The 23810-nt window shown below is 41.6% G+C and overlaps 1 protein-coding gene across 1 annotated transcript; it reads right to left on the bottom strand.

Moving 5' to 3' along the window:
- Window positions 1–304: 304 nt before the first annotated feature.
- Window positions 305–4868, bottom strand: LOC147860883 (RCC1 domain-containing protein RUG3, mitochondrial-like). Its single transcript, XM_087323919.1, has 7 exons — window positions 4438–4868; window positions 3459–3669; window positions 2565–2710; window positions 2017–2208; window positions 1609–1737; window positions 759–914; window positions 305–633 (listed from the first exon to the last, which is right to left on the bottom strand). Exons 1-7 carry the CDS (start codon window positions 4832–4834, stop codon window positions 443–445), a joined length of 1422 nt encoding a protein of 473 aa, XP_087180045.1. The 5' UTR covers window positions 4835–4868; the 3' UTR covers window positions 305–442.
- Between the last annotated feature and the right edge of the window lie 18942 nt (window positions 4869–23810).

The following is a 23810-nucleotide window of genomic DNA, read 5'->3' as shown; positions in this document are numbered from 1 at the left end:
TTAGTGACTAGAGAATGAGAGTTTGAGGTTTATGATTCATAGTACAGCTGCATGAGATAAATACACTTATCATCAATCCACAATCAAGCTTATGCCACAAATTTTGTCAGACAACATTATTTTGACAAACTAAATTGATTCTGTTGTTCAGTCCAGATGTTAGTGTTTTAGGCTTTGATCCTGTATGGAACCACATTATTTTTCTCGGTATCCATCAACAGAACTGATGCATCACATCATATCTCCTATATATATGTGTGTGTGGGTATATATATATCTTTACACAGCTGGGTGATCATCAAAATTTGGAGATAATATACAACCATATAATTATGCTCTTTTGCATGTTTCAATCACATCGTTAAGCCTCATCTTGAGACTTCCATCAAAATTCCTTCTTTTTAAGGATTTGGAGGCTACATCATATATATTTCACTCAAGCTCAATGGAGAACAACACCAATCCCGTGACAAGCTCCCATAGCAACTGAAATAACTGATGACTCTTTATCCTGTTCTGAGTCATTGGATCGGTTGAAAGTAACTTTAGTAGGTATATTTTCCGCATCCATTTTCCCAGGAAAACCTAGTTGATGATCTTTGTTCTTACCCCAGCAATATAATATACCTGTGTCTGTGTATACAATCATTCTCAGATTATGTTATATAAATAGCCTAATGTACTAGTAGTAGTTTTTAAAGCCAATAATATGCCGGTAAAATAGTATTACAAATACAATTGATTTTTTAAGCTTTTACCAGTAATGGCAGCTGTAGAAAAGCTTCCACAAGCGATGTAAACAATCCTTAGATGTGAAAGTGCTTCTACTACCTGTGGGATTTTGCCATTTCCCCATGACCCATGGCCTAACTGCCCATCACCACCCCTACCCCATGTCAATACCTTCCCATCATCTGTATCAATTTTAACATAAAAACACCATTATGTTACACAGAAGCACATGAAAAAGTTATAACCATTAACAATCGGCCGAACCAAACCGCGAAACGGCAGCTTAACGGTTTAATGGTTCGGTTCGGTTTGGTTTTAACAGCCAGAAACCATGGTTTAAACAGTTTAACAGTTTTTTTTTTTTTAAATTTTAAATTTTAAAAATTGTTTTTAAGCAATCTTTTCATTTTTAGACCTTATTCTCACATTTTAGGAACATCTTAAAAATTGTAAAAATTGTAAAAAATGAAATATTATAAATTTTAAACAATTTACAATTTTGACCTATTTTCAAAACCGAAACCAAACCATGAAACCACGGTTTTTACAGTTTAACGGCTCGGTTTAACGGTTTCGTGGCTCGGTTTGGTTCAGATTTCAAAAAGTTTAAACAGTTCGGTTTGGACCCTCTCAAACAGAACCGAACTGTTGCCAATTGTTAATAACCATCAACTTTGGCTATTCATAAGTTTCACATTTTTACCACAAACCAATCAAATCTCGGTTAAGGTTGAAGTTTTTGATCTTTACTGATAATACAGCAGAATGAACAAATTGGAAGTTGCAGTTTTAACAATAAGCAGAATAAATTCAATAGGAAATTAACTTAACTTAAAAACAAGATAGAATAAATTCGAGATGGAAAGAAAAGTGGACCTGTCAAAACAGCTGAATGATAGCCACCACAAGCGACCTGCACAATGTGCATATTCTCAATCTCAGGAATCAGTGTCGGTTTACAACGGGCATGATTGTCTCCTCTTCCAAGTTCATAGTTAGCATTAGCTGTATAAAAATAGATCAGAGTGAATTTTCAACACCTTCAAAAGAGACTCTAGAAAATATATGCAAATCATTCTTATTTTCTCTTAGGATTAAGTTGTTGAGTTTCAAATAGAAACATAAGAACGGGCTTGAGTTTTTTGTGCATACAACTTTATCACAATGAGAATGTATTATGAGAAAGAACCAAAACGTTTTTTTCGGAGTTTATTATTAAGTTCAATTACTGTTACTAGTTTTCTTTTTCTCCATTGGAAGACATAACATGAGAGAGGTCATTACCTCCCCAGCTCCAAGCTTTCCCTCCACAAGATAATGCCATTGTGAAAAAGCCTCCACAGCTCACTGCTTTGACTGCCTCTGGCATGAGGTACACATGCAATGGAACATTGACTGCTCCTTCATCTGTAACTAATTCATCCCCTTGTCCAAGCCTTCCATCCCCTTCATCTCTGCCCCATGTATACAAATCACCTATCCAATTAACAAGTTAAATTTACAAGGTATGTGAGTATACTACCATATTACAGCCAGAGTATATATCTTGGAATCAGAAATCTCGTTTGTGCTACCAGACCATATATCTTAGTAACAGAGATTCTCTCATCATATCAAACCAGATGTTACAGATTCTTATGTGCATGAACAACTCTCAGTGGCTCTATCCAATGACACCCCTATGAGAGAGTATGTGTGCACATGCATAGTAAAAGATTTAATACCAAAAAAAATTGTAAGCATCCACTACATGGATTTTGTTTCTCCTCTAAAATTGTTATAGTTATCATCTTTATATGGAAGAGTTTCAAGAAATGCAGTTAATTAAATACCTGATGAGGTGATCGCTGCAGAATGAGACCCACCGGCTGCAACATATGCTACTTTATCTTCTTTATCTTTTTGAAGGTGTAATCTTCTTGGTAAAAGCTCAGCCTTGTATCTTCCATGACCTAATGCTCCAAAAGCTCCAAAACCCCTGCAAGCCTTCATATCAAAAAACTTGGAAGTGCATTATGATCCTTGTATTAATATATTAATAGAAAAGATAAACCTTGTTCTAGACAATGATGTCAATAACCAAACAAAATAATTTAAAAAATGAAAGCAAAAACAGAGTCATTGATATGCAATACAAACTCATCAAATACCGTCACTAAGACCAGATATATTATGGCACAGTGCCACCTTGTAATACAGAGACCTTGGGTTTAGGTTTTTTTTCTAGCCATTCATATAAGATTGCATTATAAAGTACCCAATATTCGAAGATTTTGGGTAACTAAAACTCCAATACTCTTCCTCTTGGTTTATCACCTTAAAAAGATAATTAAACATAGATTTAAGAGCTTGAGTGATGCTTATTGAGCAACAAAATTTTCATCTGTTCATGAAGTTATTGATTACAGGAACGTTGAACTCTTTCTCTTACTTTTCACCATATAAAGCTTTATACATTGTACCTTCTAGACAGATGTGTATACATATGAAAAAATGTAGTTTGCACAAATGGATGTTTCAAAAAATAATATGAATGACCATGCTGTAAGTAAGCCGCACAGTGTGGATGAGCATGAATTATGTATTTTATAAACATGTTGTAAGCAAGCTTCACAATGTCTAAGCACGAAAGGATTTGTGGTAAATGTTTAAGAAAAACCTCAAAATGCAAATGACCATGAAGGATTTCATAATATCATTTCATAAAAGAGATTGAGAGTAGTTACCATGTATAAAGCTTTCCATCTGCAGTAGTAGCAGCAGAGTGCAAGCCTCCGAGAGAAAGACAATGCACATTTTCAAGATGTGGGTTCGAAACAGGACCATATTTTGGCACTTCTGATCCGAGCCCAAGTCTCCCGGCTTCCCCTTTACCCCAAGTCCACATCTCTCCATCTAGAATCAATCCAGAATGGAACAGCCCACAAGAGACTCCGACTGTAGATGTAGAAGAAAATTTTCTTTTTACCATGATTTATGATAGACTTTCATTTACATAAATATCTAATATGCAATGATAGGAGACGAAAGGTATGAAAAACTTTCTTTTTCAAGATGACTTGATGATGAACCTTCTCATTCATGTTGATTTGATGATATACCTTCTTTTTCATGATAACTTGCTGGTAGACCATCTTTTTCATGTTAATTTGATGGTTTAAGTTCTTCTAGTTATGGATTGACAAAAAATCTTCTTTCATGATGAATTGATGCAAGACATTTGTTCAAGATGGTTTCGTAATCGGTTAGTCCCGCACACATTAGGAAAAAGGTTGATCATTTATAGGTGCAATCAACCTTAGAGAAAATGGTTATGATGACTTAATTGTATGTCAACCTTAGAAAAAAGGTTGATCATATATGGTTATAGACATTGTATGCCATGATTACTCAATGACACACAGGAAGATGATAGATTATTGCAATCTACATTGGGAGAATAAAAAAGGGTTGAGTCAGAATAAGGAACAATGGATGGCAGACATTATTTTTTTACAATGATTTGACAACAATATCTTTTACGATGGTGTGACGACATACATAACGAGAGGACATTATTTTTTATGGCGATGTGACGAAATACATAATGAGAAGCACAGACCCAGAGAGTAGAACTTGATCATAATTTTCATGATGATTGTAAGTTTTCCATGACCATAGATTACTACAATTCACATTAAAAAAAAAAAGGAGAAAATAAAAAACCTGATGATGATGGACCTTGTTCAATCCCATGATGGAGACGGTGCATTGACGATGATAGATCTTCTTTTCCAAGATGATGACTTGAGGATAGGTTGTTAATGCAACCCACATTAGAGAAAATGGACGAAAGAGGGGTCTCTGCAGACAATCCTTGCATTGGGGCAAGATGAAGATTCGGGGGAGGTTGAATGCGAGCGATGAGGTGGGGTTTCCTGTGATTCTTATCATCTCCAGCTCCCAACTGACCACTATCTCCTTTACCCCATGCCCATACCTCGATCATCTTGGCTGAGTCTTCTGCTCTCTCTGAAGAAGAAGAAGAAGAAGAAGAAGAAGAAGAGAAGGACCGGTGTCGTAGTCTTCCTCGTAGAACCCATCTCTGGGTTACTCTGTTCATCGATGATGGTGAAGAGGGTTCCAAGACAATTGGAGAACTAACTACATATTCTGTATTCTGTATGTATGTGTCTGCATTTTCACTCTACAGTACCCTAAACCCATACATACATCCACATACATGCTCGTGTCTATTCTACATGCTCGTGTCTATTCTGCATCAAATCATAAAGAGGGCTGGTGAGGGAATCGCGGCCACAGACGGTGTAGGTCGCTTAGAGGAACGCGCGTGCGATCTGCACCGTCAGATTTCGATAAGGAAGAACGCGCGAAAAAAAAAGTTGTCAGAGGTCGCCCAACTTTGAGTCGATGGTCGCCCAACCCTGTCAGAGGTCGCCCAACTCTGACTGTTACAATTCTGATTGTTGCAAGTCGCCCAACTCTAACTGTTGCAAGTCGCCCAACCGTTTTAGGTCACCCAACCCTGACATTTGCAGGTTGCCCAACCGTTGCAGGTCGCCCAACCAAATGTATCATTTCGACCAAAATCTTCAAATAAGCTTGTTCATTACCCTTAAAAAACTTACAATAACATATCAAACAGTCACAAAATCCAACCTTAAATTATTCAAAATCGACGATCTTTACCATACTTATGTTAAAACAAATAATCATATTAAAACATAAAAGTTAAAAGTTAAAAAAAATAAAACTTAAAACAGAGAACGTAAATCCACTTTAAACACCGTAAACCCAAATCAAAGGATGACATACTTGAATAAGGAAACTTAAAACATAAATCAACATATGACATACTCCCAAATGCACTCATAAATCAACATAAATCCACTTGAAACATTGTAAACCCAAATGCACCGGTCCGCAAAACCACCCAAGCTATGTTTATGGCTCATCCAGAGATGATGGCAAGATGCGACCACAATTCTTGCAACAATCAACATTTGAGTCCCTTGATCTAAAGGTCAAGGCATCGCAATGCAAGCATCGCATCTTCTCTGTTGCACATATTGGCAACCGCCTCCTAGCTCGACTTGCGCCTCTTTGCATTTTTCCTGTGTGTGCCTTGCAAGTGTTTGGGGAGCTGCCAATGAGATCTTGTGAAATGTTGATTGATGCTCCCCTTTTTGCACCAATTGCTTGCCTACGCCCTATGGATCCACGGTCTTCTTCATTGGTTGGTTTCGGTGCACCTAGGTGATACACCAGCGTCTGACCTATTTCTTCAATGGACTCCATACATGCCAAAATTGTTGCACGGTCAAGGGATCGTAACCCTTGCCTAAGACATTGAATAGCCCCCTCAACCGTTTGTATTTTCGACTCCCATTCCTCCATTTGTGATGTTATAGGGTTTGTCTCCTCGACTGGTTCTACTTCTGTCTCCACTTCCGTCTCTGTGAAATGGTCATTGCGCATATGGGTTGCATGATCTATAAAAGGCAATGACCCACATAGATGTGGCATGTGCCTCTCAATAATCATCCTGATGCCGAGTATATGCTTACATTTACTCATAGGGTCTTGGCAATCACAATATGAACATTGGAGCGATACATTATACCATACATTCGGTTTTGTCAAGCTCAATATTTTAAACCAATATCAGGGCTCGTCCACAATATGCATTGTCGCATCATTAGTTTCATACCTCTCTAGTAGCCTTTCGGCCTCTTTAAGTCTTGTTGTTTGATCCCTACAATTTGCACGTGGTGCAAATCTACCACTCTCACATATTTCTTGTCGTTGCTTGTACCATTCAATAACAGTACCCCCGATGCAAGTTCCAGTTTGACTGTCCCCGATTAAAACATGCACAAGATCGGTAATTGATCGGTTTATCCTCCCTCTTAAGGCAGTATATTTGATAAACTGCCAATGTCTCTCCACGAGATTGGTAGTGTCAACATGTCCGTAGTTGAACATTCTACCAAATTTGGGCCACAGTTTCCTCCACACACATGTCAAGTCACACCATCCTCCTTCTATATATTGCCAAACACCTGGCTTGTTTGCATATTCTACCTTTAACTCCTCACATTGGGCATTGAATGTGGATTCCGTAATGCATTGCATGAGTTGGCACATCCGATTATAAAGATGGTTTCTCTTAGTTACACTTACCTTTGGCAACAAATTGTCCAACCATGCTTTTTTTGCGTGGAAGTGACACAACAAAAGTCGACAATGTGTTTGCGACCTTTGCCCATTTGTAACTATCCAAGATAATCGGTCTGTTGCAATCACATTACTTATGGCATTATATGATGTCCAACTTTTATCGATGACTATGGCATTTGGCCTCACATTGGGCATCCGTGCAAATATGACTCTCAAGCAAGTTTCTAAAGCTACTTGCTCATGGTTAGACCCCTTATCAGAACTACATATCATGTACCATAATGGGATACCAACTCCCATGGCATTTGGGGCCACAACTGCATATAATGGCAAGCCAAATTGGTTTGTTTTAAACGTGGAGTAGATTGCCCAAGAGTTGTTTATTGAAAATCGCTCACACATCTCTAACATCCATTCATCTTGGAGCACCAAGATGAACGGTTGCCTTGCGGGAGATCCATATTCACCAGGCAAGTAGGGTTGGACATGAGCCACCTTCCCAAGATCTCGGAGGGCATAGGCATCTTGCATCATCAAAGACCAATCAACCCCTGACATGGCACTCCCAATTTTTAACTTGTTGGCCATGTTATTGACCTCCTTTGGTATCATAAAGAACCTATAACTCACAAGGTCTAATGGACTAGCCTTGGACTTATGATATGCTTCCTTACGCATGCTCATTCGTGCCACATGTCGTGCGCAACCAACATCAAAAAGGTCATCTCTACAACAACTTATAACATTTGGGGCCACTGGCAAATAGTACGCATCTGGTCTACTTCCCGGTACATGACCCGTATGAGGTCCATATATTGAAACGGTCACTGTCCCATGGTCAACCCTGCCATTCATTCGAGCGTTCACATGAAAAGTACACCCACATCGAGATGAATGCTTTCTACGTCGAGTGCATGGATATTGCTTGTTGGCCACACCGCATCGGTGACAATTATACCTAGTCACATGTGCACCCCTTGTGATCCCTGTACGGAAGCATGTGTGATACCTCAATTGAACATCTATGAGCGTATCATCAACCCTATGTGCCTCTATCTTGATCACTTCTATGGGTCTAGACTTTTTATATTTCACGACACTTGTCCCCTCCATGTCAGATGGAGTTAACCTCAACACAACTTGACAACCACATTGGTCAATCACTGCTTTCACATACGCACTAGGGATCCCATGGTCACGAAGGTCATTGGACCAAAGTCTCTTTAACTCTAACAGAGTACTTGTCAAAGAACGGTGCGATGCGCCACAATGTGACGCCAATACTATCTCCCTCCATTTCTCTACATGTGTAATCTGAAGATGAGGCGATGCCTTAAGGTGTATTGCATGCTCATTTCTAAGCGTGAGACGACTCTTCATGCGCCTCCATGCATGTAAATTAAGAGGTGCACCCCTTGCGAGTGTGCTTAATATTTCAAATGTTACCTTAACTTGACCCAATAAATCTTTAAGCATTAAATCGTACATACCTCTAGTGAACGCAAAATACCTCGCCGAACAATACATGAAGGGATCAACCTCCTCCGCCTCTTCTTCAGATGAAGCCAACTCATAGTCTTCGGATGTAGACGAATCCAAGTCTTCATCGATGGTTGCGGAGTATGGTGATGCATAACCATCCTCAGAATCATACAAGGACGTGATGAAATCTATTTCATTTTGATTCATCTCGACAACTTGGTTTATAAGAATGTGATTAATCAGAGGTAATTTAAGCTAGAGAATGTGATAAAGTAAATTTGATTAAGACAGAGATTATGATAAAGATAGAGAATCTGATTATGATTAAGATAGAGACGACGATTATAAGAATATGATTAATTGAACATGATTAAGCTAGAGAATGTGATTAAGTGAATTTGATTAAGACAGAGATTATGATTAAGACAGAGATTATGATTAAGATAGAGACGGTGATTACAAGAATCTGATTAAGCTAGAGAATGTAATTAATTGAACCTAATTAAGATAGAGAATGGGATTATAAGAACGTGATTAAGACAGAGAATGTGATTAAGGCAGAGAATGTGATTATAAGAACTTGATTAAGATAGAGAATGTGATTAATTGCTTCGGATTAAGATAGAGAATGTGATTAATTGAATCTGATCTTAAAAGGTAATTAACTAGAGATGGAGTCAGCTCTGATTAAAATGACGGTGAAGGGTTTAATATGACTTAAAATGTGACAGTGTTTTTGGCCGTTTAGGTAACAAGTTGGGCGACCTAGATTATGAGGTTTGGGCAACCTGGTTGGGTGATCATATCAACATAGAATAAATTTTAAGAGGTTTGGGCAACCTAGTTGGGTTACCATATTAAAAGAGAATTAATTTTAAGAGGTTTGGGCAACCTGGTTGGGTGACCATATCAAAAGAGAATTAATTGTAAGAGGTTTGGGCAACCTGGTTGGGTGACCATATCAAAAGAGAATTAATTTTAAGAGGTTTGGGCAACCTGGTTGGGTGACCATATCAAAAGAGAATTAATTGTAAGAGGTTTGGGCAACCTGGTTGGGTGACCATATCAACATAGAATAAATTTTAAGAGGTTTGGGCAACCTTGTTGGGTTACCATATTAAAAGAGAATTAATTTTAAGAGGTTTGGGCAACCTGGTTGGGTGATCATATCAAAAGAGAATAAATTTTAAGAGGTTTGGGCAACCTGGTTGGGTGACCATATCAAAAGAGAATTAATTTAAAGATGTTTGGGCAACTTGGTTTCTCCGTTGAATGAAAAATCGTAGTTCATTAAAGAAATAAAAAAAGTCCTTTTTTTAGACATACGCGAGGAAGGTTCTAGGAACGTTGCTAAAGTCAATTGAAAGTCTTTTAGGAACTAGGAGCTGTGTGAAATTAGAATTTACCAATAAGATAGAGAAAGGATTAAGTAGATGATTGGTTAAAACGTCAAATCTATTGGAGATCACAACTTGAGAAACTTTTAAAACAACAAATCAACTTTAGATCACAACTTAGATTGGTTGAAAACAACAAATCACCTTTAGATCACAACTTGTGATTGGTTTAAAACAACAAATCAACTTGAGATAAACACTTGTTGTAAACAACATTTCCATTAATAAGTAATCGCGATCTACAATGAGTCGATTCTCGCTATACAAAATTTGTGTGGATTCCAAAATATAGTTATAACATCAGCTCTATAGCAAAATTTGTGCTGAAAACAACATTCACAAAATTTACAATATGGAGCCACCGGTCGCAGGTGCAAATCCTAGTACCCTTCGTGCCCACTCGTCCATATGATTCCGAAGTGAATCCATTTCGTGTTTGGTGAACCACATCTCTGTGCCCTGTCACCAAATATGTATAAGAACACATCTATACACAATCCACATGAATAAGGCATTGCAATTACACTTACAAAAGTCAGAGATATCCATCCTTGTAAGAACTCCCCCACCAACATTTGGATAGTCTTCATGACGTAAAAGCCACAATCCCAACAATTTGGCTGAGTTGGGATGTGCAATACGTGATGTTGACCCTCAGGCACAATGGTGTGGTCTAACAGTTCAGATGAAATTTCCCGAATCGCCAACTCTGCCATTCTCCGCATGTTGTCAGTTGCTGCGTTGTTCAATGGATCGCAGAAGACTACTTTGCTAGTTAGCTTAGAAACTTTCTGTCGCATCTTCGTCCACAACACCCAATGCCCGTCAAGCACGATCGAAATGAACATATAATCACATTCAGCCACCTTCCTAAGGATGGCTTGCCCCTTCATCATCTGTTGGTGTAGCGTCACCCAGAGTGGGTCGACGACAGTGAAGCGTTATGTCACCTCGAGTGGCAACGAATACTCCATCCACAACGTGAATAAGGTCATAGTCCACGTCGATGCCATTTCACGACACTTGCACATGGTCTCAAGATTTGACTCGGTAACGTCAAGGGCCAAATCGAGACGTTGGCAGGTCAGCTGGTACCTGAATGCATAAAAATATGTAGTTTGAGTAGGTACATCACACCCCATGTCAGTTAGTAGGATACTACTTTATATTTCACATAAACCCTACCTGGAAAAGTGTTTATTTGGTGTTTGGATCCATAACCTTATGCCCTTGCCATGCTGAATTTGAACTATGGCCACATTCGGTGCAACGTCATCTGAATCTGATGTTAGGGAATAAACATCAGTGTGTGACTCGACCTCCTTCCGTCGGACTGGCATCTTTTGTCGTCTCCGTCTCGGTGGAGTGGACACACCACCCTCAGATGGGTTTAGAGCCTCATCCACATCCGTGGACACACCCTGTGGTTGGGTGGATATCCCTGCCTTTTTACACTGTTTCACCACAATAAGACACATGTTATTATTTGAATTCTACCAATAAACCCTCCAACACATATATGAAATGAAATCCTCGCTCATACTTACATAAGAATCCAAACCGGATGATATCTTCTTCGCCAACATTTCCAAACGCTCATCCTTTTTGGAGTCGTATATGGCCATCTCATTGTCCATAAATTGCGCCACGAACTCTGCCTCTGTGTCAAGACGGAGTTCAGACGGAATAGAGTGGTACCTCGAAACAGCCCTAACCTTCAACTTCCGGATATATGTTTGCCGATTTCTGTTGTACTTGATTTCGGGGTCCATGAATCTTCTGAGTGATCTCTGACGCTCATAGTTATTAAAGCATACCCCCGGAATACCCTCCTCCTCCTCTATACGCATCCCTCGTGGTAGGACTATGTCTATTCCATGTTCCCTGCGTAAATGTGATTCCATGTCACTTTTTTTGCGATACCACCTTGGCGAGAGGCGGCAATACTCAGTATAGATACACACACGGGCCTTGTTCCTATTTGCATCTCTTCCAACCTTATACAACGAGTCTGGGCGAGGAGCATCTGTTCCTTCTGTATGTGTTACATATTTAAGATTGACATAAAGATTGGCATAAAGATTGACATATTGGAACGACACCAAATCCACATACCATTTGGAGGAGCATCTTGGTCAAATGTTGCCATGGCCTGTATGGGCTCGATTTGAGGCGTATGTGTTTGATCCATTCTGTCCCCACTCGTACACATGTCGGCTGACGAACTTCGCCAATGTCTTCTAACGAAGACCCTTTAACAAATCACGAGTCAACATACATGCATCAAACCCTAAACCAGTATTAGGGGAGATTGGTTCGTGACATACCTCTCTTGAGTTGGATATATGTCACTGTTATCGAAATCCCACCAATCTTTGTACTTGGACTTGGAAGCCATCTACCACCATTCAAGTAATCAAACATTTTTTGAATTTAATACTCAAACACACACAATATTAAGTTTAAGCAAGCAAATCATTAAACCCTAAACCCGAAACCCTAATCCCTCACTTCCAAATCTCCCCATATGTTATATCCTACTTATCATGTTCCAAATCTCTAATTAGAGGAGGAGGAATATAATGATGATGGTGGTGACCCTCCCTGTATGTAAGGATTGTGTGTAAAACAACATATGAAGGTTAAATGATTTAGTAAATGTGGTTTGTCCTAAAAGGAAAAGTCATGTGTTGCAGTGAATGTGGTTGATGTGACCTCTAAGAAAAAAAGATGAGGATGGAACAATGGCAATGCTTTAGTGCCATTGTTACACATTATTGATGACTAAAAAAATGAAGAAAAGAAAAGAGGACAATGAGATTGTTACACATTGTTGATGACAAAAAAAAATTGATGATAATGATATGAATGACTTCAGGGTTAAATCAATGCCATTCTGAATCAAACAAGGATTGAGACAGTTTAAACATGGCACAGAGCTGTCTCTGGGGATTGACAATAAAAGAGAGTTAATTGAATCAAAGCCAGAGTCTCTGGTGTTGGTAAACTAGAGAGAGTATAGGATTAAAGAAGTAAGAAGGTTTATGAAGAGGGGGTAAGGCTATTGATGATGGTATGGAACCATGATTATGATGAGTGAATGTGTAATTGATAGAACATAAGATAGTTTTCCTTTCGTTATGTAGAGGTTGCTTGCATGCCGCTCAACGAAAAGTGTTACACATTCTCGAAGAAGATTAAAAAAATGTGGTAATTGATGTGGATGATCTTAGGGGGAAGATTGAAATACCCCTTTTTGAATCAATCAAACCAAGGATTAAGACAATTCAAATGCAACTTCGTGATTATTATTACTATTTTTTCCATTTGTTTTGGGGGGATAATAGTGATGGCATATCCATGTTTTGTACCTTAACTATGCAGTTAAAAGACTCAGGATGCAATATCGAATACTGCTACCTTATTCAATGCATAGATTTCATGTCTGAGGTAGAGCCTTCTACATGATTTTAGTAATGAATCCTTATCCTTGTAATCCCTCAACAAGAAACAAAATCCCTCAACTACTCCAAACCCTAATCCCTCAACTATTCCTACCACATGTAAAAAAAACAGAAAAAGTGATGCGATAGGGTTTAGTACATACCTGGGAATAGTGATGGAGGATATTGATTGTTGTGTATGTTGATTGTAGGCCGCCTAACGCCCAACTCTTTCCCGGCAAAAGAAACCTGTCAATCTCGTTTGAAAAAATGAGAGATAATGACAGGTTTTAGGCTTTTATAGTCATCGGTTGGGCGACCTACATCTTTTATTGGGTTGGTTGGGTGACCAACTCAATATAAACCCTAAAGCAGTTGGGCAACCTACTTTTGCAAGTCACCCAACCGCTTTAAAAATAAACGGTTGGGCGACCTACATCTTTTATTGAGTTGGTTGGGTGACCAACTCAATATAAGCCCTAAAGCAGTTGGGCAACTTGCTTAAACTGGTCACCCAACGGTTGGGCGACCTCTGACAAGGTTGGGCGACCTCTGCACAACTTTTTTTTTCGCGCGTTCTTCCTTATCGAAATTCGACGATGCAGATTGCATGTGCCTTCTTTGAGCAACCTGCACCGTCTGTGGTCGCGATTCCCTCACCAGCCCTCTTTATGATTTGTGTCATAATAGACACGTCGCACATACATACATATACATACATACATACATACATCCACATACATACATACATGAATACATATACATACATACATCCACATACATACATCAACATACATCCACATACATACATACACACATACATACAATGATACATTCATACATCAACATGCCATGCATGCATACATACATACATTGCATACCAACATACGTACACCCACATACATGCATTGTACATACCAACACACATACTACGAATACATACATACTCATTCACATATTTGAAAGAGAGTTAATACAATACATACATCCACATAAATACATACCCAATCACATATTTGGATGAGGGTTAATACATACATGATACATATACATACATATATATATATATCAAGGTCATTGTTCACTCTCTTGGTGCCGAAGGTGTGTATTAGGTGTTCTCGTAGAACCCATCCCATCCCTTGGTAGCTTTACTCATCATTATGTTGATTACCCAATTATAGAGTTGGGGCTTCAACTTTTTCATCACAATATAAGTTAGGGAAGCTCATCTAGCATTAAGCTGCCCTTTCCTAGACTTAAGTGAAAGATTAGCATGTTGTGGGCTAGTGGGGGAAGTGATGGTACATTGGGACAAATAACATAGCCTTTGTGCCACCTCTGAATCCAACACAATTATATTTGTTAATAATTAGGTGATTAACTACGGGTTAATTAGTACCTAATTATGTGATTAGTTGATAAGCGGACGATTAAGTGATATGTGTGTGTATGTGTGAGAGAGAAAGAGAGAGAGGAAGTTACACTTATGAACAACACAAGATGGGGGATGATTAACTCTGTATTAAATTAGCATCATCATCATTATCAAATACAAAAATACCCACAATGAGGTATATATACATCTCATGTGCAAAGGTGCACATGTGTGAGTAGAATATAGGTACTAAGGTGTAAGTCCTATATTAAATGTACTTAGGAGTGGAGGATCTAGAATATCCCACTTAAGTACAAGGTCCTATTTAAGGTGTTATGGTCAACTCTCCTAACTAGATTCTATCTAGGTAACTAAGAAGTTACATGGTTGACTAAATAACTAAACTAAGTTGAGCTTGACCTCTAAACACGACCCCTCAAGCTCAAGTGTGAGGTGTCCAACATCCGCTTTGGCTTTCGTTGGCTTCGTGTGCTTCCATCCGGCCTTTGGCTTTCTTCGCCGCGCCAATCTCGGTTCCTCCCCCTCAAGCCGATGACGAAGGCTTGTCGTGTATGGGCGAAGGTCGACTACTTGTCAGGAATAGTACTAAAACAGAGATGGAATTAGTACTAAGAACAGCAGTACTATTAGTACTAAGAGGACGGGACTGCGTAAGATTCCCGAGAGAGGAAGTGAGAAGAGGAGAGAGAGAGAGATAGCGAGAATGAGAGAGATGATGACAGCAGCTATATATTATGTAAAAAGATAAGTACAAGCGGCTAAGAGGCTTAAGACTGGCGTTGAACCAATTTGGTTCAAAACAATGCCTTGTGCCACCTTTTATAGTGTTTTTAGGAATAATCTTGAAGCTTCTAGAATGTTCCAGAGAGATCTGGAATATACATCAATTTTCTATGATAAAGTATAAATGAAAATAATATCCTACAAAATACAATTCCTAATCTAATGGTAAGAGCTCGACCCATGTAGCATAAAGTCATGGGTTCGAGTCTTGCCATGACACTATCTCCCCCTTAAAGACGACGAGTGGAACGAGTCGGCGCTAACTGCGGACCGGGTTTGTCCGGATACTTTCGGTGGAAATCAGCAAGAAGATCTTGTGCATTGGCAACATTCTCGACGGGTTCCCAAGTACGTTCGCTCGGACTATAACCGAGCCAATCGACCAAGTAATAAAGTTTGTTGCGAACAAGTTTGGAATCGAGGATGGCAGCAACTTCATACTCCGGGCCGGCGTCCAACTCCAGCGGGGGCGGCGGTGGTGTCACACGATCGGGAATGGTGTTTGCTTTATAAGGTTCAAGAAGAGAACAATGAAAAACCGGATGTATCTGAAGCTGTGGAGGGAGATCCAGGCGGAAGGTGACATCATTAATCTTCCCCGTAATACGGAAAGGACCGAGTCGTCGATAATCCAACTTGTCGCACGGTCGAGTAGTCTTGATGTGACGACGCAAGAGCCATACTCGATCTCCGATGGCAAAAGAGGAGGGAATCCGATGACGATCCGCATAAGTCTTCTGTGTGTGTTGAGCATGACGAAGGTGAGTAGAGAGATCCATCTGGATCTTGCGTAGCCTCTCCAAATGGTCCTCGGCACGAGGGTTGGTAGGTAGCTCCGGAGTGTCGATCACCGACCAGCGAGGATGGAAACCGGTATAAGCGAGAAATGGGGAGACCCGAGTCGAGGAGTGAATAGCATTATTATACGCAAACTCCGCAAAGTGGAGAATCTCGGCCCAATCGTCCTGTTGATAACTCAGGAAACACCGGAGATATTGCTCCAACGTTTGGTTTGTTCGTTCCGCCTGTCCATCAGTTTGAGGATGGTAGCCGGAGGAGAGGTTGCAGGAGACCTTGAGCATCCTGAAGAGATGCTGCCAAAATTTGGAGACAAACTGCGGGCCTCGGTCACTGATAATACTGTCTGGTAGGCCATGATGCCGAAATACCTCACGCATAACAAGAGCGGCGGTCTCCTCGCTAGTGATGGCTTTAGTACATGGCACAAAATGTGCCATCTTCGTATATCGATCGACGACGGTTAGGATAGCATCGAACCCCTTCGAGACCGGCAGATCTGTAATAAAATCAAGACAAATAGACTGCCATGGCTTACTTGGAATTGGTAAAGGTTCCAACAAGCCATATGGATGGTGTCGTGGCATCTTTGCTCGGCAACAAGCATCACAGGTCCGAACGTAGTCGTCGACAAAACGGCACATGTGGGGCCACCAAAAAGATCGTTGCACTAACTCCAACGTCTTGGTACTACCGAAATGTCCCGCCGTATGGGTGTCGTGACAATGTTGGACGATTTGAAGGCGACAGGAGCAATCGGGGACATATACGCGCTTTTTAAAGAATAACAAACCATCATGATATTCGAATTGTCGGTAGTCAATACCTGGTTGTTGAGACTGAGAACAGGATGCTCGAGAAGTATCAATGTGCGCCAGGATGGCTTGAGCAAAACTATCCGTCTTCAAGGTTGCACGTATGTCATCGGTAATCCGTGAATCCATCGGGGTGTGAAAAATCCGCGTCGTGTGCAATCGTGTTGGTCCCAAGATTACTTGCTTTTGATTATCAAATGTTGCGTCACCAGGACGAGGTGCAAGATATGAACGCCGTGATAGTGCATCTGCTTTTCCTTGCTGCTTCCCCGGTCGATATGTGATTTCGAAGTTGAAATGCGTGAGGAATTGCGCCCACCGAGCTTGCCGTCGATTTAGTACGCGAGCGTTCTGAAAATAAGCAAGATTTTTATGATCGCTAAAGACAATGATCTGATGTGGAGAGCCCTCTAAGAAATGCCGCCATTGTACAAATGAATCCACGATGGCTAATAACTCCTTGTCATGTATTTCGTAGTTGATTTCTGCGACATTGAATTTGCGCGAATGGAAAGCCACCGGATGCAACTCTTCTTTATCGCCTTGTTGAGAAAGGATGCTACCGAGGGCGAAATCTGATGCGTCGGCCTCCATGATGAATGGTTTGCTTGTATCCACATGAGCTAGAATCGGTGCTGATGTAAAGGCTTTCTTAAGATGCCGAAAAGCCATATCTGCTTCGATGGACCAAAGAAATGCTTGGCCCTTCTTCGTAAGTTGTGTGAGAGGTAAAATAATCTTCGAGTAATCCTGTATAAACTTACGGTAGAAGTTAGCAGAGCCTAGAAAACATTGTACATCTCGTACCGACCGTGGAATTTGCCACTCTAGTACAGTTTGGATTTTAGCTGGATCCATGGCGATGCCCTTTGAGGAGATGACGTAGCCTAGGAATTCCACTTGCTTGCAGTCAAAGCTACATTTCTCTAGCTTGGCATAAAGACCATTCTCGCGGAGTCGCTTTAGTACTAATAGTACATGAGAATCGTGCTCTTCCTGGGTCTTCGAATAAATCAACAGATCATCCAGATAAATGATCAAACAGATATCCAAGAGGTCTCTGAATATATCATTTGCCATGTGTTGGAAGACTGCGGGTGCATTGGTTAGGCCAAACGGCATAACAGTATACTCGAAATGCCCATACCGCGTGCGAAAAGCGGTCTTCCACTCACCTCCCGGTCGGATCCGCACGAGATTATACGCTCCTCGTAGGTCGATTTTAGTAAAAAACTTGGCACCATTAACTCGCTCTAAAAGACTTGATATAAGAGGAAGTGCATACCTATTCCGGATGGTGACTTTATTCAATCCGCGGTAATCAACGACAAGACGAAGTGAGCCATCTTTCTTCTTGACAAAGAAGATGGGTGCACAGGCCGGAGATTTCGAATGACGGATGAACCCGCTTGCCAAGTTCTCCTCTATGTAGGCTCGAAGGACTTCTAACTCGGTGGGTGACAAGTTGTAAATTGGTCCCCATGGTGGCTCGGTTCCTGGTTGTAAATCGATGGGACAGTCATAGGGACGGTGATGAGGAAGGGTACCGGCTTTTACCTTGTCAAATACATCGGCATAAGGATGATATTTTGCCGGAAGTTGTATTGAGGAGTCCTTCTTAATAGTGCTAGAAGGATGTACTGATATGGCAAATAGGAACATTGCCTCCTTGGGTCCTTCTTCGCGTAGTTGATGGAGTGAAATGGTCGAAACTCGGTGAGTTGATTCTTGGGGTGGTCGATATCGGACTTCTCTTGTTCTCCAATCTATGGCTGGATTATGTAATTCAAGCCAAGGTAATCCTAGGACAATGGGATGCTCTGGACTACTAATTATATTAAATGATATTATACACACAAAACTACCTAGGACAACTTGAATGGGTTCTGATTCTTCTACAATATTCCCGGAAGCAATGGGACGACCATCAATGACCACTACAGATGCGGGACAAGGAAGTTTTCTTAAGGATATCTGAGAAGCTTGGGCAAAATTTCGATCCATGAAACAGGAATTAGCTCCGGAATCTAGAAGTGCTAGGACGGGTACTGGGGGAGTACTTTTAGTACTAACAATGACTTGGGCTAGGAACACATTGCTAACTTGCTTGGAAGGAATGGAACCACTAATGGGCTGTACAGATCTAGGGCTGCTGTCCAACCAAATGGCTCCTATTTTGGCTGGACTCAATCGTTTAACTCTTCATCTAATTGACTAAGGATTTCAAATTTACTTGAGATACTTGGGCTATTAGTACTATGAATACTATCTGACACTCTATTAGTACTATTAATACTATCAGACACTCCGAAGGGAAGAATTGACTCGGGTTTAGTACAGGCGACGATTTGATTTACCTGTCTTCTTGGCCTATGGGGACAATTGATGGCGATATGTCCTGGTCCACCGCAATAAAGACATAATCGATTGGCACGTCGTCGTTGCTTTTCTTCTTCCGATAACGGGCCGCGTCGACGCATGGTATCGATCTCCATCGGTGTCGAAGTATTTGCTTGAGGTGTGTCTCGTGCAAACGGTTTAGCCGCGACTGCGGCGTAAGTGGGCTCTGGCCTAGAGCGTGGTATCTGTAATTGACGTTCTGAACGCCGTTCAAAAAGGCGGTTGTCACATCGAACTGCTCGACTGATTGCCTCCGTAAGAGACTTTGGTTCTTCGGGGAAAGTTAGAAGTAGATCTTTGACATCGTTTCGCAAGCCATAGCGAAACTGCTCCATTAGTGCTTGATCATCCCAGGGTATATCTGAAGCAAGTAGGCGGAAATCCGCCGCGTAGGCAGAGGCTGGACGATCGCCTTGACGCAATCGCCGGATCTTGTTGATCGCCGTCCTGATGCTGTCGGTGTCTCCAAAGCAGGCTTTAAACTCACCAATAAAATCTTCAAAGTTATTAAGTAAGGGTGATTGTTTTTCTAGAAGCGGAGCAAACCATGCCAAGGCTGAGCCGCTAAGTAGCGTGCCTATTAGGCCGACTCGAGATGCATCAGTGGGATATTGGGAAGGATGCATCTGGATGACTAAGCGTACCTGATTAAGGAATCCCCGGAATTGCGAACGCGTTCCATCAAATTTCACAGGAAGTCCAATCTTGGGCTCTTTATGAAATCCTTGGGGACTGGATCCTTGTTGTTGCAATGCTGCTTCGAGTTGTTGTACCCGTAACGCTAACTCCCCATGTTGTTGTTGCGTTTGTTGTTTTTCTAGAGCGATTTGTTGCAGATCCCCTATCAGCCGTTGGTTTTCTTGTTCCAGGGCAACAAACTTTTCTTTTAGGCACTGTAGCTCGGAGAAAACGGATTGGTATTCTTGGGCGCTAACAGTAGCCATAGTATAGGGAAAAGGGTAGGAGGATGAGGGAGAGTGACAAGTAGGCTAGAGAACAAAAATTGGTTCAAACTGTCAGGAATAGTACAAAACAGAGATGGAATTAGTACTAAGAACAGCAGTACTATTAGTACTAAGAGGACGGGACTGCGTAAGATTCCCGAGAAAGGAAGTGAGAAGAGGAGAGAGAGAGAGATAGCGAGAATGAGAGAGATGATGACAGCAGCTATATATTATGTAAAAAGATAAGTACAAGCGGCTAAGAGGCTTAAGACTGGCGTTGAACCAATTTGGTTCAAAACAATGCCTTGTGCCTCCTTTTATAGTGTTTTTAGGAATAATCTTGAAGCTTCTAGAATGTTCCAGAGAGATCTGGAATATACATCAATTTTCTATGATAAAGTATAAATGAAAATAATATCCTATAAAATACAATTCCTAATCTAATGGTAAGAGCTCGACCCATGTAGCATAAAGTCATGGGTTCGAGTCTTGCCATGACACTACTTCCACCCATCGTGGGTTACGAGCCGCTTCAGTGGAGCTCTTGGGCTCTTGTTCGGCTGCAACCTTCATTGTGAAGGCATAGTGATGGGCCATGTACTCGTTGTAGCCGAGCCAAGTGATGGGGTTCTTAGCTCTAGATGAGCGTCGAAGTTTTTCGCTCGCCGATGTGAGCACTTTCTTTGCTCCGGGTGTCCGCATGATGGGTACACCAAACCTGTCTAGTGAGTGAGCCGACATATTCGAATCACTGTTGTCAGGGTGGTCGATTTCGTATTCAGGCATCTTACCTTTGCCTTTGTCCGTGCTTGGACTTGGCCGCGATGTGCCTTGGTCGCTCGGGGGCTCTTGTGGCCCACTAAGCCTTGTTGTAATCGGGCTTTCTTCGAACATGCGCGTGAGCCAATCTTCGGCTTCTATCTCTATTCTGACGGATTTCGGGTCGAGCGGAGTTGGAGTCGAAGTTGTCGTTGGCGCGTACCAAGATGCGAACTCGTCGAAAACTACGTCTCAACTTACTTGAACTGCTCGGCTCGAGGGGTTAAAGCAACTGTATGCCTTCTTCTCGGACGAGTATCCTATGAGGATACATTCCTTTGACTTCGCATCGGGCTTCTGTCGTTGTTCGTTCGGGATGCGTACATTCGCAATGCTTCCGAACAACTTGAGGTGCGACAAGATCGACTTCCTTCCGACGAAGAGCTCGTATGGAGTTAGCTCATGCACTCCATTAGTGGTGCATCGATTCATGAGATAGATGGCTGTGGATGCCGCTTCAGCCCAATAAAAGTTCAACATGTGTTTCTCATGTAAAATGGCTCGTACTACCTCTAGTATTTGTCAATTCTTCTTTTTGGCGACTCCATTTTGTTGGGGTGTGTGTCGGCATGAGAATTCTCTCTGAATGCCTTCACTTTGGAGGTAGGAGGTGAATTCATCGAAGAAGTACTCCTTGCCTCCATCCGATCATGAGAATCGAGTGTGGTGACCAGTTTCTTTTTCGACTTGGCCCTTGAGATTTTGGAAGTGGGAGAACACTTCGTTCTTCTTCTTCATCGGGAAGATCCACGCGTAGCGCGAGTAGTCGTCGATGAAGGTGACGTAGAATCGGCATTCGCCAATTGTCAGCATTTGAACTGGTCCCCATACATCCGAGTGTATGATGTCGAGGAGGCCTTTGCTTGCGTGGCTCTCCTTCGGGAATGGGAGTCGATGTTGTTTGCCGAGTTGGCATGCTTCGCATACTTAGTCGACTCAAATGCCGGAAGTCCGATGACGACTCCCTTTGATTGCATTTGCTCGAAGCCATTGGAGGTTTATGCGGCCGATTCTTTTGTGCCACAACTCGATGCTTGTCTCGGTTTTGAGACCTTTGGCATACATGGCCGATTTCACCTTGTTCGAATCGAGGATGAACATGCGACCGTCTCTCCGTCCCTTGGCTATAAGTCAGCTATCTTTCTCGATGAAACAACCTTTGTTGTTGAAGCGGATATGTATGCCTTGCTCCACGATTTGGCTGACCGGGACCAAATTCTTCCTTATTGTGGGCACGTGCAAGACATTCTTGAAGCAAGTTTGTTCGCCTTCTTTCCCGAATGGGACATTGCCGATGTGCCGAATGGGATGTGTGGTGTCGTCTCTTGTCTCTATGAAGTCGGGTCGGTCCGGCGTTCGTAAGTCACGAAACCACTCTTGGTTTGATGTTATAATGTGACGCGCCGGAATCGACGAACCACATCTCTTCCGAATTGGAGGTGCTTGCGGAGTCAGAGGCCGACATAGAGTTCGCTCTATGCCTCATTATGAATAGTCCGTCGTAGTCGTTGTATTCGAAGTTGATGGCGTAATTCGTGAGTTGTCGACTTGTCGAAGCCGACTTGCTTCTTCTTTTTCGGCACTCCTCCTTGCAGTGGCTGGTTTTTCCGCAATAGTTGCAAGTTGCAGGCCTCATTTGCCGACCTTGTTTGGCATGGAATCTTCCCCTTCTTTTGAAGGTTCCTAGATGGCTTCCGTGAAGGTTTGAGTTCCCTTCGTGTGATGGGCCGAATTGGCCTCTTTTACCACCGTGACCTCGTCCTCGGCCACTATCTGAATTCAAAAAGAACATTTGTCCTTCGGATGTCTTGATTTTGGTTTGGATGTGGTTCTCTTCAAACATTAGCATTGATTGAAGGTCAAAGAACAAAGGAGAGTTTTCCCTCACCAAGGTTGTCGTCCTCAACGAGTCGAATCGTTGTGTGAGGCCGCCCAAGCATACGTGAACCATCTTGTCTTCATCAACGTTTATTTTGATGGAGCCAAGCGAGTCACAAATGTGTTTGATCTTGGTGGTGTAGTCCGATATGGACATGTTTTTTTGTCGAATGTTGTTCAACTCTTGTCGATGTTGAAGCTTTCGGGCGATTGTGCTGGCGGCAAACATTTTCTTTAAGTTTTCCCACGCCTCTTTGGGTGTCTTGGCGTCTTGAATGTGGCTAAGCATGTGGTCGTGGACACATGTTGACAAGCAATACATGACTCAACTCGCCGCTTGCTCCCATGTTGAGTAGTCGTCGTTCTTTGGGTCGGGTCAATTTTCTTGAGCGTTGTTGATGTAGCTCCAATACCCTTGGCTGACAAGGTATTAGTTCATCTTGTACTCCTAAGATAAATAATTGCTCCGGTCTAGCTTTTCACTAGGGAGCGAGCTTCCTATTTATGTGTTCATGTTGATTGTAGTGTCTTCCGGTTTTGCTTTCCTTCCTTCGGTCATGTACACGTGCTATGTAGCGGCACTACGGTAGCGAATAACCGGATTTTGTCGTCGGCGTCTCGAACACACAATCACGGAGTCGGGTGGGCTTAGTGGATTTTCTAAACCTCACGCTCTGATACCATGTTAATAATTAGGTGATTAACTACGGGTTAATTAGTACCTAATTATGTGATTTGTTGAT

Source organism: Azolla caroliniana, unplaced genomic scaffold, assembly GCF_043228905.1.
Source record: "Azolla caroliniana isolate FFs.n. ecotype wild unplaced genomic scaffold, voAzoCaro1.0.p SCAF_8, whole genome shotgun sequence".
In the NCBI taxonomy this organism is placed as follows: Eukaryota; Viridiplantae; Streptophyta; class Polypodiopsida; order Salviniales; family Salviniaceae; genus Azolla; species Azolla caroliniana.
This window is presented reverse-complemented; position numbering and strand designations above follow the sequence as displayed.